Consider the following 14,738-nt stretch of genomic DNA (forward strand, 5'->3'; position numbering starts at 1 on the left):
GTCCTACTGGTCTTAGTCCTGTGGAAGAGCCACAGGTGTTGGAATGTCTTCAGGCCTATCCCGGCAAAGGGAAGGCTCCCTTTTCAATTCTACTAAAGATGATGTTTTAAAAAAAAAAAAAAAAAAGACTACCAGGAAACCTGTAGGTAAATTAATGTCATCCAGAATCAAAATACAAAACAACAGTGCAAATTCCCAAGACAGTGCTTTGCTGAGGGTACATGTGGAATAGGTGTTATTACATAGCAAGCATCAAATGTCACTGCTTCCTAAAGGACAGGACACATGACCTGTCTGGGCCACTCTTTGAGAAGCAGAGCCCCTTCTGTACACACTAAACCTATTTTGTTTTCTTTTTTGCCTGTGCTGTACATACAGTTGGGATGAAGTGGACACTCAAATCAGAGGTTCAGTCCCAGGCTCCATACCCACATGTCTCTACTTGGGTGGCCACTTGCACTGTGTCCAGATTGCAGATGGAACTCATCATCAGAGTTCCTCCCAGACCCACCAAGCCTGCTTCTTCATCTTATTCTCTGTCCTTGGTCTTGGGTAATGGCCCCACCAGCCACTCACTCAACCAAGCACGGAATCTAGAGGTCATCTTCGACCGCTTCTTCTCCTTTCTCCACCTCGTTCACCCCTCAACATGTTAGTGAACCCTAAATCTACACATCTCAGACTCTTCTTTTCCCCTCCCTTCCCACTGCCATAATCTTGATTTGGCCTTTCATTCTTTTCTCCAGGAGCTCCTAACTCACTATCTCCCTACCCCCATCTCACTGACACCCAACCCTTTCTTCACACAGTGTCACGGAAATAACTTCTCTCGGAGGCCCATCTAATTCTATCTCTTTGATGAAATTTTGTCAGTGGCTTCCTCTCACCTTCACAATACAGCCCCAGCCGCTCAACCTGGCCTACAGGAGCCCCGCCTCCTGTCATCCTTGTCTCTCACCAACCCCCGTGCTCCTCAGACAGCTGCCAGATCCTCCATGCCACCATGCCTTCCCCCTCTGTCCCTTTGCAGACACTCCTCTACTTTGATGGGAAGCAGTAGCTAGCTTCTCCTCACGCTTCAGGGTTCAGTGCAGGCACAATCTCTCTCCTCCTCCTCCACCTGCCCCATGCTGCCTCTATTTCTCAAGCTCCGCCCCCCACTCAGCCCTAGCTTTGCATTTTGCTTTGTGGTATTTACTTGTTTCTGTCTGCCTCTCCTCACCTTCCCACCTAACCAGGCTCAATGCCTTAAGGTCAGGGAGACTGATTTATTTATTTTTCCTGTTCCCACAACCTAAAAGAATGGTCCTTACTAGGTGCTCAGTACAAAATAATTTCTTTAATAAATATGCACAATGATAGTTCTGAGGCCCTGTGAGATTTAAAATACCTATGGAATTATCAAAGAATTGGTGTACTCATCAGATTTAGTGTATGGATATAAGATTATGGACCCCAGATTCCCTTTATTACTAATCAATCCTGTTCTAGTCTTTTCCTTTCCCTATCCTGAGTGTTGAGTTTCTTAAGTTGCCTCTTTTTCTCTTGGCTTGAACTAATAGAATTACACTACTTAGCCTTGAAACTATAGGTCCCTTTAACTGCTGGTGGAAAAAAAATTCAGCAAGATAAGATGCAGATGTTCTCTCTTCTGCACCTAAGTGTTTCTGGTTTGAGAGTTGGTAGGTTAGAGTTTGATTTGATTGGGAGGAAATGTGTTTTCTTTGTGATAACTGAGGCTTCCTAGAGTGAATATCCCCACACCGTTGGGACCCAAGGAACATTGGGGGAGGCCCCAAGAAGTGAAACCCCTGATCTGCAAAGGTTGCCATTCCTCAGGGGTTAGCTCGTTCTCTGCCATTCTCTCAATAATTATTGGAAATGACTCCTCCATCAAAATTACTGATTAGCAAAACCACCTCTTCCCCCAACAAGCTGATCCCAAACAACCCCTCTCTTCACTCAGGATGAGCAGGTGTTCATTCGTGTGTTGTTATTGTTATCATTACAGACTTTAGTTTCTTCAGAAGGTTGATATCTAAATGGACCATGATCTCGCATCCCTTGACACCTGCTTTGCTGACATTTCTGTAGGTAATTCAGGTATCGTGCCTGCATGAATTGCTTTGGCTCTTAGCTGGCCTCTCTTGGCTTTTCCATTGTCTCAGATGAGTAACCTGGTGGCCTCCCAGATCATGAATTATGCGGATGTCAGCTCCCGAGCCAATGCTATTGAGAAGTGGGTGGCCGTGGCGGACATCTGCCGGTGCCTGCACAACTACAATGGCGTGCTGGAGATCACCTCAGCCTTAAACAGAAGTGCCATCTACCGGCTGAAGAAAACCTGGGCCAAGGTGTCCAAGCAGGTGAGCATCAGTGGGCGACACCTCCCGCTGCCGCGAGGAGGAGAGACTGGGAGACCAGAGCCAGGATAAATATTACTGATTAGGAAATAATTAGCTGAAATGTGCAGCTCCGTTGCCAAAGAAAGGTGCCAACATGGGTAATTACTGTGTTCTTACCACTTAATTGATTCTGCTCATATGTGTTTCTAAATGGTTAATTTAGAAAAGAAAATACAAACCAAAACATTCATTACAACATATCTGGGGACAACTTCAGACAATGTGGTTGACAGTCAGGAGGTGTTCCCTGAATCATTTAGGGAGGGCGCATTGATTCCAAGTGAGCACGGTGATGTCCGTGGATCCATTCTTTCTCCCTCAAAGTAAAGGTACAAATGCCTTAGGGCCAAAGACCAGGGAGAGAGGGCCTCCATGTTCACCTCTTCTTTGTCATTCAGGTAGTCAAGTTTTGGCATAATGACTTGAATGTGAAGAAATATAACTTCTTAATTTTCTTTTAATTGGACTTAGCTTGTTCACGCTTATTTTTTCCTTCAGATAATTTCAGGATTCAAGTGACATCACCATTTCCCCCCTGCTCTTCCCCCTGTGTGTCAGTGGGTGTTAGGGAGGGCTTTTCCGGGCTTGTGGAAGGCTGTGTGCACCCGCTGGCCTCCTGCTGTAGTCTTTGGCAGTTTAGTCATTGGGTACAAGCCGCTGTGAGTTGCCTGTGCCTGGTGTTCAAATGGTCACCCTACCCTGCCAGGAACATGGCATGGTTATTGCATGCAGGGAGCTTGGCTGACCTCACCTCCCATTCGTCTCTCACTGGCTCTGCTGCTTCTCTGAGATGGGGTGCGTATTACCTCTACTACAGGCTGTGGTGCTCCTTGCTGATCCCTAGTGGGCAGGCTAATTCTTCATTACTAGATAACTCACTTGACCCTCTCAAAGGGTGTTGGGGCAACTTTCTAGGCTCCTCATGTCCCATGGGCACCAGAGGCTAGGAGTGTTTATGCCAGGCCCTCTCTGCATATCCTTCTTCCACAGACCACTGTGCCTGCCTTGTTGTGACCACCCAAAGTTGGTGAAGGGTGTCTTCAGGGCGCCCACCTCAAGGGTTTCAGGCAGGAAGAATAGCATATATTCTGCTGACACTTCCTCAAAGCTGTCTGGTTTCTGTTGCCCCCTCTGAGGGTTTAAGCCCCTCTCAGAGACATTGCTTCTTTCTCTGTTCTATTTTCTTTGCTCTCTCCGAGCCTTTTAAATTCCTCCCTATGTAGCAAGAAGCCAAGCCTAAGTCATATCTTTTATCCCCTCCCCCCATTCCTTAGTAAAAATGGAATGCTCTAAGAATCCCAAGTTTGGCCCCTAGAAATGGCAAATTCTTCTGTGAATAAAGCCTGGACCTTGCAGATAAAAGCCACAGCTTTTATAAAAACTGTTTTTAAAAAACTTTTAATGTTGAGATCACTGTAGGTCCATATGCAATTATAAGAAATAATAGAAATCCCTTCCACCCTATACCCAGTGTCCTCCAGTGGTAACATCTCGCATAACTACAGACAATATCACAACCACAAAATTAACCATTGGTACCATCCACCAATCTTATACAGACTTCATTACTTTTACATGTATTCATCTGTGTGTGTGCGTGTGTGTGTGTGTGTGTGTGTGTTTAGTGTGCCTTTATTACAGGGATAGATGCATGTAATCACCACCAGAGTGAAGATACAGAACAGTTCTATCACTAAGATCCCTCCTGCCACCCTTTTATAGCCCCAGCCACCTTCCCCCCTCTCCCTCCCTAACTCCTGGCAACCACAGATCTGTTTTCCATCTCTGTAATTTTGTCATTTCAAGAATGTTGTATAAATAGAATCATGCAGTATATGACATTTTGAGATTGCCTTTTTTTAAACTCAGAATAATTCCTTTGAAATCCATTCAAGTTGTTACATGTATCAATTCTTAGTTCCTTTTTATCGCTGAACAGTACCTCCTGGTGTAGATATGACATTTCATTTAACCATTCACCCCTTGAAGGACATCTGGGTGTTTTCAGTTTCAGCTATTACAAATAAAGCTGCTATGAACATTCATGAATATGTTTTATGTGACTATAAGTTTTCATTTCTCTGGGATATGCCTAAGAGTGCGATTGCTGGGTCGTATGGTAATTGTGTGTTTAGTTTTGTAAGAAACTTCCACTCTTTTCTAGAGAGGCTGTACCGTTTTACATTCCTATCAGGAGTGTATGAGTAAACCAGTTTCTCCACATTCTTTTTTTTTTATATATAAATTTATTTATTTATGGCTGCATTGGGTCTTCACTGCTGTGTGCGGGTTCTCATTGCGGTGGCTTCTCTTGTTGCAGAGCATGGGCTCTAGGCATGTGGGCTTCAGTAGCTGTGGCTCGAAGGCTCTAGGGCACAGGCTCAGTAGTTGTGGCTCACGGGCTTAGTTGCTCTGCGGCATGTGGGATCTTCCCGGACCAGAGCTCGAACCCGTATCTCCTGCATTGGCAGGCGTATTCTTAACCACTGAGCCACCAGGGAAGCCCGCTCCACATTCTTGTCAGCATTTGGTGTTATCACTATTTTTAATTTTAGCCATTTTGAAATCTCACCATTGTTTTAATTTGCACTTGCTAATGGCTAATAATGTTAAACATCTTTTCATGTGCTTGTTTGCATTTGTATATCCTCTTCAGCAAAATGCCTAATCATGTCTTCAGCTCATTTTTTAATTAGATTGTTTGGTTTTTTTACCTTTGAGATCTGAGAATTCTTTCTATATTCCTCCACTTTATTCTTCTGTTTTGAAATTATTTTAACTACCTTAAGTGCTGGGACTTCCATATAAATTTTAGGATAAAAACTATGTCTTAAAAACTTTACTGAGATGTCCATTGGAATTCCATTAAACCAATCAATTTAGGGAGAATTGACATCTTTACTACACTGAGTCTTCCAGTCCATAAACACAGTATTTCTCACAATTTCTTTAGGTTTTCTTTGATTTCTTAAATCAGCATTTTGAAATCTTCAACATACAAGTCCTGTATTTGTTTTGTTAGATTTATGCCTAAATATTTCATTTTCCTTGGAGATATTTAAATGTTCTTGTGGTTTTAATTTTGGTTTCCACACATTCATTGTTAGTATATACAAATGTAATTGATTTTTTTTGTGTTGGTCTTGTATCCATAACCTTGCTGAACTCACTTATTAGCCCTAGGAGCTTTTTTGTAGTTTCCTTGGAATTTTCTACATAGACAATTATGTCACTTGTAAATAGAAACAATCTTATTTCTTTCTTTCCAATTTATATGCCTTTATTTCCTTTTCTTGCCTTATTGCTCTGGCTAGACTTTCCAATGCTGTGTTGAATAGGATAGTAAGAGAGGACATTCTTACCTTGTTCTTGATCTTGGGGGGAAAGCTTTCAGTTTTTCACCATTAAGGATGGTGTTAGCTGCAGGCTTTTTATAAATGCTTTTCATAAAATTGAGGAAGCTACTTTCTCTTCCCTAGTTTTTGAGAGATTTTATGATGAATGGGTATTGGAATAGTATTTTTATTTTATTTATTTTTATTTTAAAATTTTAACATCTTTATTGGAGTGTAATTGCTTTACAATGTTGTGTTAGTTTCTGTGTATAACAAAGTGAATCAGCTATACATAATCATATATTCCCATATCTCCTCCCTCCTAAGTCTCCCTTCCACCCTCCCTATCCCACCCTCTGGGTGGTCACAAAGCACCGAGCTGATCTCCCTGTGCTATGTGGCTGCTTCCCACTAACGATCTATTTTACATTTGGTAGTGTATATATGTCCATGCCACTCTCTCACTTCACCCCAGCTTATCCTTCCCCCTCCCCATGTCCTCAAGTCCATTCTCTACGTCTGCGTCTTTATGGAATAGTATTTTTAAAGTGGGCTTCAAACAGCTATATCAGAATCCAAAAGCTGGACACTGACCCCTTGGTCATGGCTGGGTTTTGCCTCCCTCTAACGCTGTGGTGGCCCCAGCCATTAGGCACTGGATACAAAGAGCATATTATCCTGTCACACACATGTCACATTTCATCAGAGTCGGTATTGGTCAGTCCATAGCCAAGCACAGAATATGTGCTTTGATGACTTGGAAATTAACAGTTGAAAAGATTCATCATGAAAACTCCCTGACACAAGACTTCTCCTTTAAGATTCTCTATTCAACATGTGCTTTTCAGTTCTTTAAGTTCCTAAGTTTCTTGTGCATTACGGTTTTTCTTTTCTACACATTTTCTGTCTTTTTGGCTCAATGATTAGTGTAGTCACTTTTCTTTACGTGTTCTTCCTCCTTTTTTTAAACATTAAATTTAAATATAATGCCCCCCTCTATACTTTGAAAGTCATATCACATCACAATAGTCTGGCAAAGGTATCAGTAACTGCCACTGTAGAAGAGAACTGAGCATCTTTTGGTAACTTACCACCTTACCAAACCACAGGAATATTTTCATGACATACTAAGTTATTTGTTTCTTTCTAGACAAAGGCTCTAATGGACAAGCTTCAGAAGACTATTTCATCTGAAGGAAGATTTAAAAATCTCAGAGAAACCCTTAAAAAGTATGTCTATCTTAATATTAAATTATTCATAATTCACAAATATGTTTATATAATTTTTATAGTGTACAAATAGTCACTTACCTCCTACTTTGGCTTGAAAAGAAAAACAAATGGGAACAACTTCCATCACATAGGTTTTTTTCTGATTTCCCTTTTCATTTGGAATACTGTGGATACAGTAAGTAAATAGCTTATGGACATACTCGTGTTATGCAGAGCTTTCCAAATAAGAAGAAAATATCACCATAGTAAATTAAACCACATAAAGAGTAAATAAAACTCTTTTACTATGAAGAGTTTCTTGACTTGGTATTTGTTAATCTAAACACAGTGATTTCCTGTTTTGTTTTTTTTTTTGCGGTATGCGGGCCTCTCACTGTTGTGGCCTCTCCTGTTGCGGAGCACAGGCTTCCGGACGCGCAGGCTCAGCGGCCATGGCTCACAGGCCCAGCCGCTCCGCGGCATGTGGGATCTTCCCGGACCGGGGCACGAACCTGTGTCCCCTGAATCAGCAGGCGGACTCTCAACCACTGCGCCACCAGGGAAGCCCTCCTGTGATTTTTTAAATTTAAATATTCCAGTGCCTATTGATTATTGTTATGTATTTTTGACCTTTTATTGCTGGATCATTCTCTCTTTCTACAGACCCACGCACACACACACACACGCGCGTGCACAGAGACAGAGAGAGAGAGAGAGAGAGAGAGAATAAAACGTATTCTCTTGCAACTTGTTTTCTTATCATCTACTGCACATACTTGCCTTACTCTGGAAAATATTGTCCTGTGATGCCCTGAGAGAAAGAAAGACTCATAGTAACAACAGTGACAACAATAGCACAAGAACTATTCACTGAATACTTGCTAAATGACAGACTCTATGTGAAGTGCTTGATGTGTCTAATTTAAGCCTCACAGCAAACTAAAGAGATAAGTTTTATTGTCTCCATTTTACAGACAACTGCGGTTCAGAGAGTTTGCCCTGCATCACTTAGTAAGTGGTCAAGCAGGGACTCAAACCCAGTTCACTCTGGATCAAAAGGCCATATTCTCAGCCTCTAGACATCTTGAGAAAAACAAGTTCATCCCCCTTCCAAACAGCAAAGGTCTCACTTTAGCATGTAGTTGTGATATTAATTAAGTCTATACCTTCTAAAACATTTAAGTACTAACTAAAACAGAGAACAAGTTTTACAAGCTCTAATTACATTGATGTTTTTTTCCACCCACTTCTTTAAGGAATGTTTGCACTTTAATGAGGTGAGGGCATGGGGTTTTCCTACATGCTTTTACCCCTCAGAGAAGTGTGGCCAATGCAGATAAATACTGCAAGCAAGTCTCGCTAGCAAACGTTAGTATTTGTCTGTAAGACATCCTGTTGTTTGAAATACCATTGTCTCAAACACATAGTAAAGCATGGGCTGTAATTTTGTATCATATTCTATCGTGAGGCATATTTAAAACTCTGCATATCGTGAGTGTGCTTCTGAAAATGGAATGAAAAGACTTTATTCTTCAGGGTGGGAGCAGCACATTTGCTTCCTATTTATTTTAAATCGGGAGGTAAGTGGACACTTGTGGGGATGAGCATGACAACAGTACCTCTTGGTCTTGCAGTTGTAACCCCCCTGCTGTTCCTTATCTGGGGATGTACCTGACAGACCTGGCATTTATTGAAGAAGGAACACCAAACTTTACTGAGGAAGGCCTCGTCAATTTCTCCAAGATGAGAATGGTAGGTGAGAATTTCATACAATCAGGCTGTCTCAGTTACATCAGTGGCTTACAGAGAAGAGGCGACGTCATGGAAGGTCACTGCTTTTTACGCTCGAGGTGAAGAGGTGGTGGACACTGGTGGTGGACACCTGTGATTCAGGAGATTTTTCGCAGGTCCATTTCAGCTTGCAGTCTGGACAAAGAGGGTAGGGAATAAAGCTCCAGGGATGACTTTCTAGGACTGACCAGTGATAGACAGGTGCTGAGGCTTCTTGCTGGACAGCTGGGTTCTAAGCACCAAGTTAGAAGCAAGGAGCCCATGGACACTAGCACCCAGGGCTTGCCACTCCTGAACCTGAGGCCGCCCCATGCCAGCTGTTTCCCTGATGGTGAATTCAGTATTTCCTTGCTGTTAACATTTTGTGTGGCTCATTAAAGGACAAGAAAGCCCTGGGGCCTGGAGCATGATGGGACAGGGCTCCAGATACCTCACTGGAGGAGGGGACTGACTTCTCTGGGACGGGCTCCCAGAAGAATGTGCTGCATTACAGGGGCAGTACTTAGGCTTTGCTCTTGTTGTTTCTCTGTCAGATATCACACATCATCAGAGAGATACGCCAGTTCCAGCAGACCTCCTATCGAATAGACCATCAGCCAAAGGTAATATTGTGTGGTTGTAAGAGAATTTAATGAAGAAAAAAGTGGCAATTAATTCATTGGAAACAGCAGTAGAGGAGATCAATAATACCAAAAGCTGACTCAAAGAAAAGACCAATAAAACAGACAAACCTTTGGTAACTGTGAGTGAGAAAAACAAGAAAGAAAGCAAAAAGAATATCAATTCATCATCAAATTCTATCTGTTTTACATCCTGTATTTCTTGTGAAGCTGGAACCACCCCTGGTCCAAACTACCAATATCTGTTACCTGGTCTACAGAACGTAAATCCATTCTACAAATTTACAGCCAGATAGAACTCTCTGAAACACACAGTGGAAGTTGTTTGCTTTATTGGCTTCCCTTTGCTCTTAGGATAAGGAAAGAAAAAAATCTTGATATGTCCAAAAAGTCTTGCATTATGTGGTCCCTACTCATCTTTCAAGATTCATATCACGTCTTATACCCCCTTCCTCGCTCCATCCCAACCATAACTGGCCTTTATTACCTCTTTCTTCTTTCTTTACTTTTGTTCCTTCCTTCCTCCCTCCCTCCATCCTTCCCTCCCTTCTTTCCTTCTTTTCTTTTCATTTTTTAATAGACGTTATTTTTTAGAATCATCTTAGCTTTACAGAAAAATTGAGAAGGTGAGACAGAAGATTCCCATATAACTCACAGCCAATTATCCCTATTAGTCATGGAACCTGACATACTTATTATGAAACTCATAAGGAAGCTTTAATAGGCCAAAAAAATAAGGACTTTTTGAAAAATAAGAAGAGTAAGGGAGAGCTTACCCTACCAGATACAGACACTAAAACTGTACTGAATAAAACAGGACTATATTGGCACAGGAATACAAACTCAATGGAGCAGGATAAAGTCCAGATGCAGATTTTGTCTATATGAAAATCTAATATGGGATAAAGGAAATGTTTAAAGAAAGCGCCAGAAAGAAACTGACCGTTGTATAAATGGAATAGGAATTTTGGCTCTCTGTCTTATACCATTCACAAAAATAAATTCCAGATGAATTCACTACTTAAATATTAAAAATATATTAAATTATTTAAATAAAATATAGGACAAAATTTCATGACCTTTGGGTTTGAAAGACCCTAAACACAGAATGCAAAATCTGTAAAAGACAAGCTTGATAAAGTTTTTGCTGAATCAAAACCTAAAACTTCTATATGACAAAGGGCAATTGTTTCAAAAGTCAAAATACAAGCAGTAGACTAGGAGACAATGTTTGTAACATGTAAAACAAAGAGACAGAATAAAAGTATTCCTATAAATCTATAAGAAAAGCATAAACAACTCAATAGGAAAATTGACAAAGCTATAAGCAGGTAACTCACAGAAGAAGAAACAAATATTTGGAAAATGTTCAACTTCATTAATAAGAAAAAATGCAGATTATGAAGCATCATTATCAGCTATCGAAAGACAAATTTTTAAAATATTGATAACAGCAAACATTAGTTAGGGTATGGGATAACAGGTGCTCTTATGTACTATAGGTACAACCGTTTTGGAGGTCATTTTATATTACGTTTTAAAATTAAAAATTGATATACCACGTAACTGGAATTCTTATACACTGCTGGTGAGAGTAACACGGTACAACCTCTTGGAAAAACTGTGTCATTTGGAGGTTTCTTGAAATGTTAAATATGCATCTACCTAATGACCCAGGTATTTATCCAAGAGGGAAGTGAAAACTTCCCATTAAATGCCCATTAAAAGTCTTGTATAAAATGTTTATAGCATTTCTTAATAATAGCCAAAAATTGGAAACAGCCCAGGTGTCCATAAATAGATGAATGGATAAACAAATTGTGGAATATCTATACATTGGACCCACTACTCAGCAATGGAAGAGGACAAACCACTGAAACACACTACAATATAGATGAATCTCAAAACATAATGCTGAGTGAAAGAAGCCAGACACAAGAGAGTACATACTGTGTGATTCCATTTACGTGAAGTTCTAGAGCAGACAGAACATGTGGTGATAGAAATCTGAGCAGCGATTGCTTCTGGCAGCAGGTCAACTGGGAAGCTGCATGAGGGAACTTTCTGGGCTGATGGAGTTATTCTCTAGCATGCTATATATGTTAAGTTACATGGGTGTTTACATTTGTCAAAACTAATCAAGCTATTAATTTTACTTATGTCTGTTATATCTCAGTAAAAATAAAGAAATATTTTCACGGAGCTACCCCATGTTCCAACATGTTCATCTCCATATCCTTTCCTTTCATTTCATTTCCAGTGTCTAGAGGACCATTCACATGTTAGCACTAGGAAACATGCTAACAAGGACTTCACTGTAACTTTGTGTCATAGTGAAACATTGACAGCCACCAAACACCCATCGATATGAGATCATTAAATAAACTCTGATATGTGACACTGTTAATGGTGCACAGCAGTTAGAGCTCTTTGTACTGACATGGGGAGCTCTCCACGACTTCTAGTTTGACAAAAGCAGAATAAAATGTATCGTTTTGATACCACTTATAAGGGGAAAAATTGATTTCTGTTAAGTGCATGGTAATGTCTAGAAAGACACAGAAAAATGTCTGGGAGAATACAGGCCAACTGATAACAGTGGCAATTCTTGAGGGCAGTGCCTGGGGGTGGGAGTTGACAGAGGACTAGAGATGTGTGATTTTTTTTTTTATAGTAAGAATATATTCATAATTTTTTTAGTTACCTAAAGTATTTCAATGCTTAGGAGAAAACGTTGAATTGTGTCGGGTTCCATCCAGAAAATGTACGTACTGGTGTTGTGAAAAAACTCAAAGTGGGGATTCCCCTTTTTTCTCCAGGTCACTCAGTACTTGCTTGACAAAGCCCTCATCATAGATGAAGATACACTGTATGAGCTGTCTCTAAAAATTGAACCTCGGCTCCCTGCTTGACGATCCAGCCTTGCCCTGAGTCGGTGGAATTTTCGTGGAAAGCAGAAGGGACAGAACTGTGCATGCCACGCCTCCCACAGTGCAGGGAGGACGGGGGTGATGGAGACGAAGCCAGTCTCCTTTGTCCCCCCAAGATGATGGAACCAAACGGGAATTCTGTCTCCAGCCAGGGAAGCCCAGTTGGTTGGAGTGGAAGACAGATGCTTCAGACTTGGGTGGGAAGGTGAAGAGATTGATATTTGGCAAAGCTGAGGGCACATTTGCATGAGGGAATATAAGACGGGAGGTGCTGGTAGCCATTTTAATGAAGCAGGTAAGAAGGGGAATTTGAAACTCTGCTGCATATTCTATTAGAACTCGGGGACGAGGGTCCATAGAAAAGGCTTGTGATGTTTCGCTAGCACTTTACTGGCCCGGTGCACCTCCCAGTCTTCTCCTAGGGTTTAACTGCTTCTGTTACATTTCCTTTGTTACAGGCTTCCAGAAGAGCCGAGGCTGCCTCTGTAGGGATGGGCCGACACATAAGCAATTTCAGTCCTCAGCATGTGCATGGTCCTCAGTGCATCATAAATATTTATATTGGAGGAATGGCATGTTCTGAAACTGCTCTTTCAGTCTTTAGGCAACAGGACAGGGAAGACAGGTTGAAAGTCAAGTGGATTTGTACGTAACATTTCCATAATTAAAAACTCAGTAGCCGTGCCCCTGCGGAGCCCAGCCAGTGGCTCTCTCGAGGTGGAGGAGTGGGGGGCTTCTTCCTGAGGCTGTGGAGACCAGGAAGCCAATGCCCTTGGAGAGACAGGTGCAGGCTTTGCAAAACGATGCCCACGCACCTCACCGGCAAAACTGTGGAATATGACAAAAGGCCACAAAGTGCTACAGGGAAGAGTGGGTTTCAATGCTAAGTGAAAAGATACACTTAAAAATCATCTCTGCACCTTGCTGTGCTTGTTTTCTTCCCTCCCCCCACCCCGCTGCCCCCCGCCATTGGTAATGTGGGAATCTATTCTGATTTACACAAACCATTTTTAGCCTCACTATGAACGTTGATTGTATTTTTTTTTTAAAAAAAGCTGTTTAGTGGGATTTTCTTTTTAAAACCCACCCTTCCGTGTGCTGTTGGTAGACGGTTCTTCCTCAGTCTTTAAATTTTGAGACATTTCTGAGTGAAAATATTGTAAGTATATGGGAAATGGACCCAACCACTCAACAGCCCTTGTGTCAGAAAACCAAATGCAGGGGTTAGTCCTCCTACCCTAGGCTGGGAAAGCAACCTTGCTTCTCCCAGGATTGTTGGTTGTTGAAGAAATAGGGCTATCTCATGTTTACCTCCCTCTTCTCTTCTCAGGGAGACCTCTGCTTTCAAAGAAGAGAAAAGATATAGAGTTATTGTTACCTGAGCCTATGGCATCTGGCAGGCATGAAGCATATTGATGCAGACAATGAAAAAAAATTGACCTGGCTGCTTTCTCTCTTTCTTTGCACTTTAATTATGTTGTTAGAGCTGACAGCTGACTAATAAATTCAACTTGCTGGCTCATAAGACCCAGGGAACTGATAATGTCCCACAGAGGTGGAGAATGTACATTTTTCCTGCATGGTAAGGGCCATGTCTGTACATAACTATATAGTGAAATATCAAGTAAGTAAAAGAAAATACTTATAATATTTGAAGACCATTCCAAAAATATTTTCAATAGCTCATATTAGCCAACAGGATAGCACTAAACCCAAGGAGGGTGACTTATGGATGCTTTATTTTTCTTTTTTAAAAAAAAGTTGCTTGTTTTTTCTCTTTAATTTCAAATAAGAGGTTGATGCATCTTGATGCATGATAAGAAGCATGGGTTGTTTGGATCCTAACAATGCATAACTTACAATTTGTTTCTCAATGTTCAGAAACAGAGTTTGAACTAATATATGTCAATTGCACCAAGCACCTCAAAGTCTTGCAAAAGAATAAGAAAGTAAAGGTTAACTTTCTTGGTGCAAAAACATAGTTTTGAAGGTGAACTAAAATCAGGACAAATCAGTGAAAGGACCACACACATAGTAGTTTCAGGCAGAGCAACATGCAGAAAGGTTGATGCATCGGACTCTGCCCTTAGAATCCCCAAAGTCTTCCAGAAGGGAGGGTGTGGTTCTGTGGGCACTGTCCCTGGAAGTCTGGACCCTTAATTCTCTGACCCAAATGTTGCAGAGGCAATGCAGCCATTCTTTTTTTTTTTTTTTTTTGCGGTACGCAGGCCTCTCACTGTTGTGGCCTCTTCCGTTGCGGAGCACAGGCTCCGGACGCGCAGCCTCAGCGGCCATGGCTCACGGGCCCAGCCGCTCCGCGGCATGTGGGATCTTCCCGGATCGGGGCACAAACCCGTGTCCGCCTGCGTCGGCAGGCGGACTCTCAACCACTGCGCCACCAGGGAAGCCCGCAGCCATTCTTATTAGAGAAAAATAGGAACTAGA

General features: G+C 41.6%; 1 protein-coding gene across 1 annotated transcript in view; it reads left to right on the forward strand.

Moving 5' to 3' along the window:
• RASGRF2 (Ras protein specific guanine nucleotide releasing factor 2) overlaps window positions 1-12,275 on the forward strand; it is a 234,112-nt gene extending 221,837 nt beyond the window's left edge. The window contains exons 23-27 of the mRNA XM_065874125.1: window positions 2,169-2,366; window positions 6,891-6,970; window positions 8,587-8,704; window positions 9,277-9,345; window positions 12,183-12,275. Of these exons, the coding sequence (XP_065730197.1) occupies window positions 2,169-2,366; window positions 6,891-6,970; window positions 8,587-8,704; window positions 9,277-9,345; window positions 12,183-12,275 (558 nt within the window). The remainder of the gene's footprint in view (window positions 1-2,168; window positions 2,367-6,890; window positions 6,971-8,586; window positions 8,705-9,276; window positions 9,346-12,182) is intronic.
• The last annotated feature ends 2,463 nt before the right edge of the window (window positions 12,276-14,738 follow it).

The sequence above is a fragment of the Phocoena phocoena genome, chromosome 3, assembly GCF_963924675.1.
Source record: "Phocoena phocoena chromosome 3, mPhoPho1.1, whole genome shotgun sequence".
Taxonomy (NCBI): domain Eukaryota; kingdom Metazoa; phylum Chordata; class Mammalia; order Artiodactyla; family Phocoenidae; genus Phocoena; species Phocoena phocoena.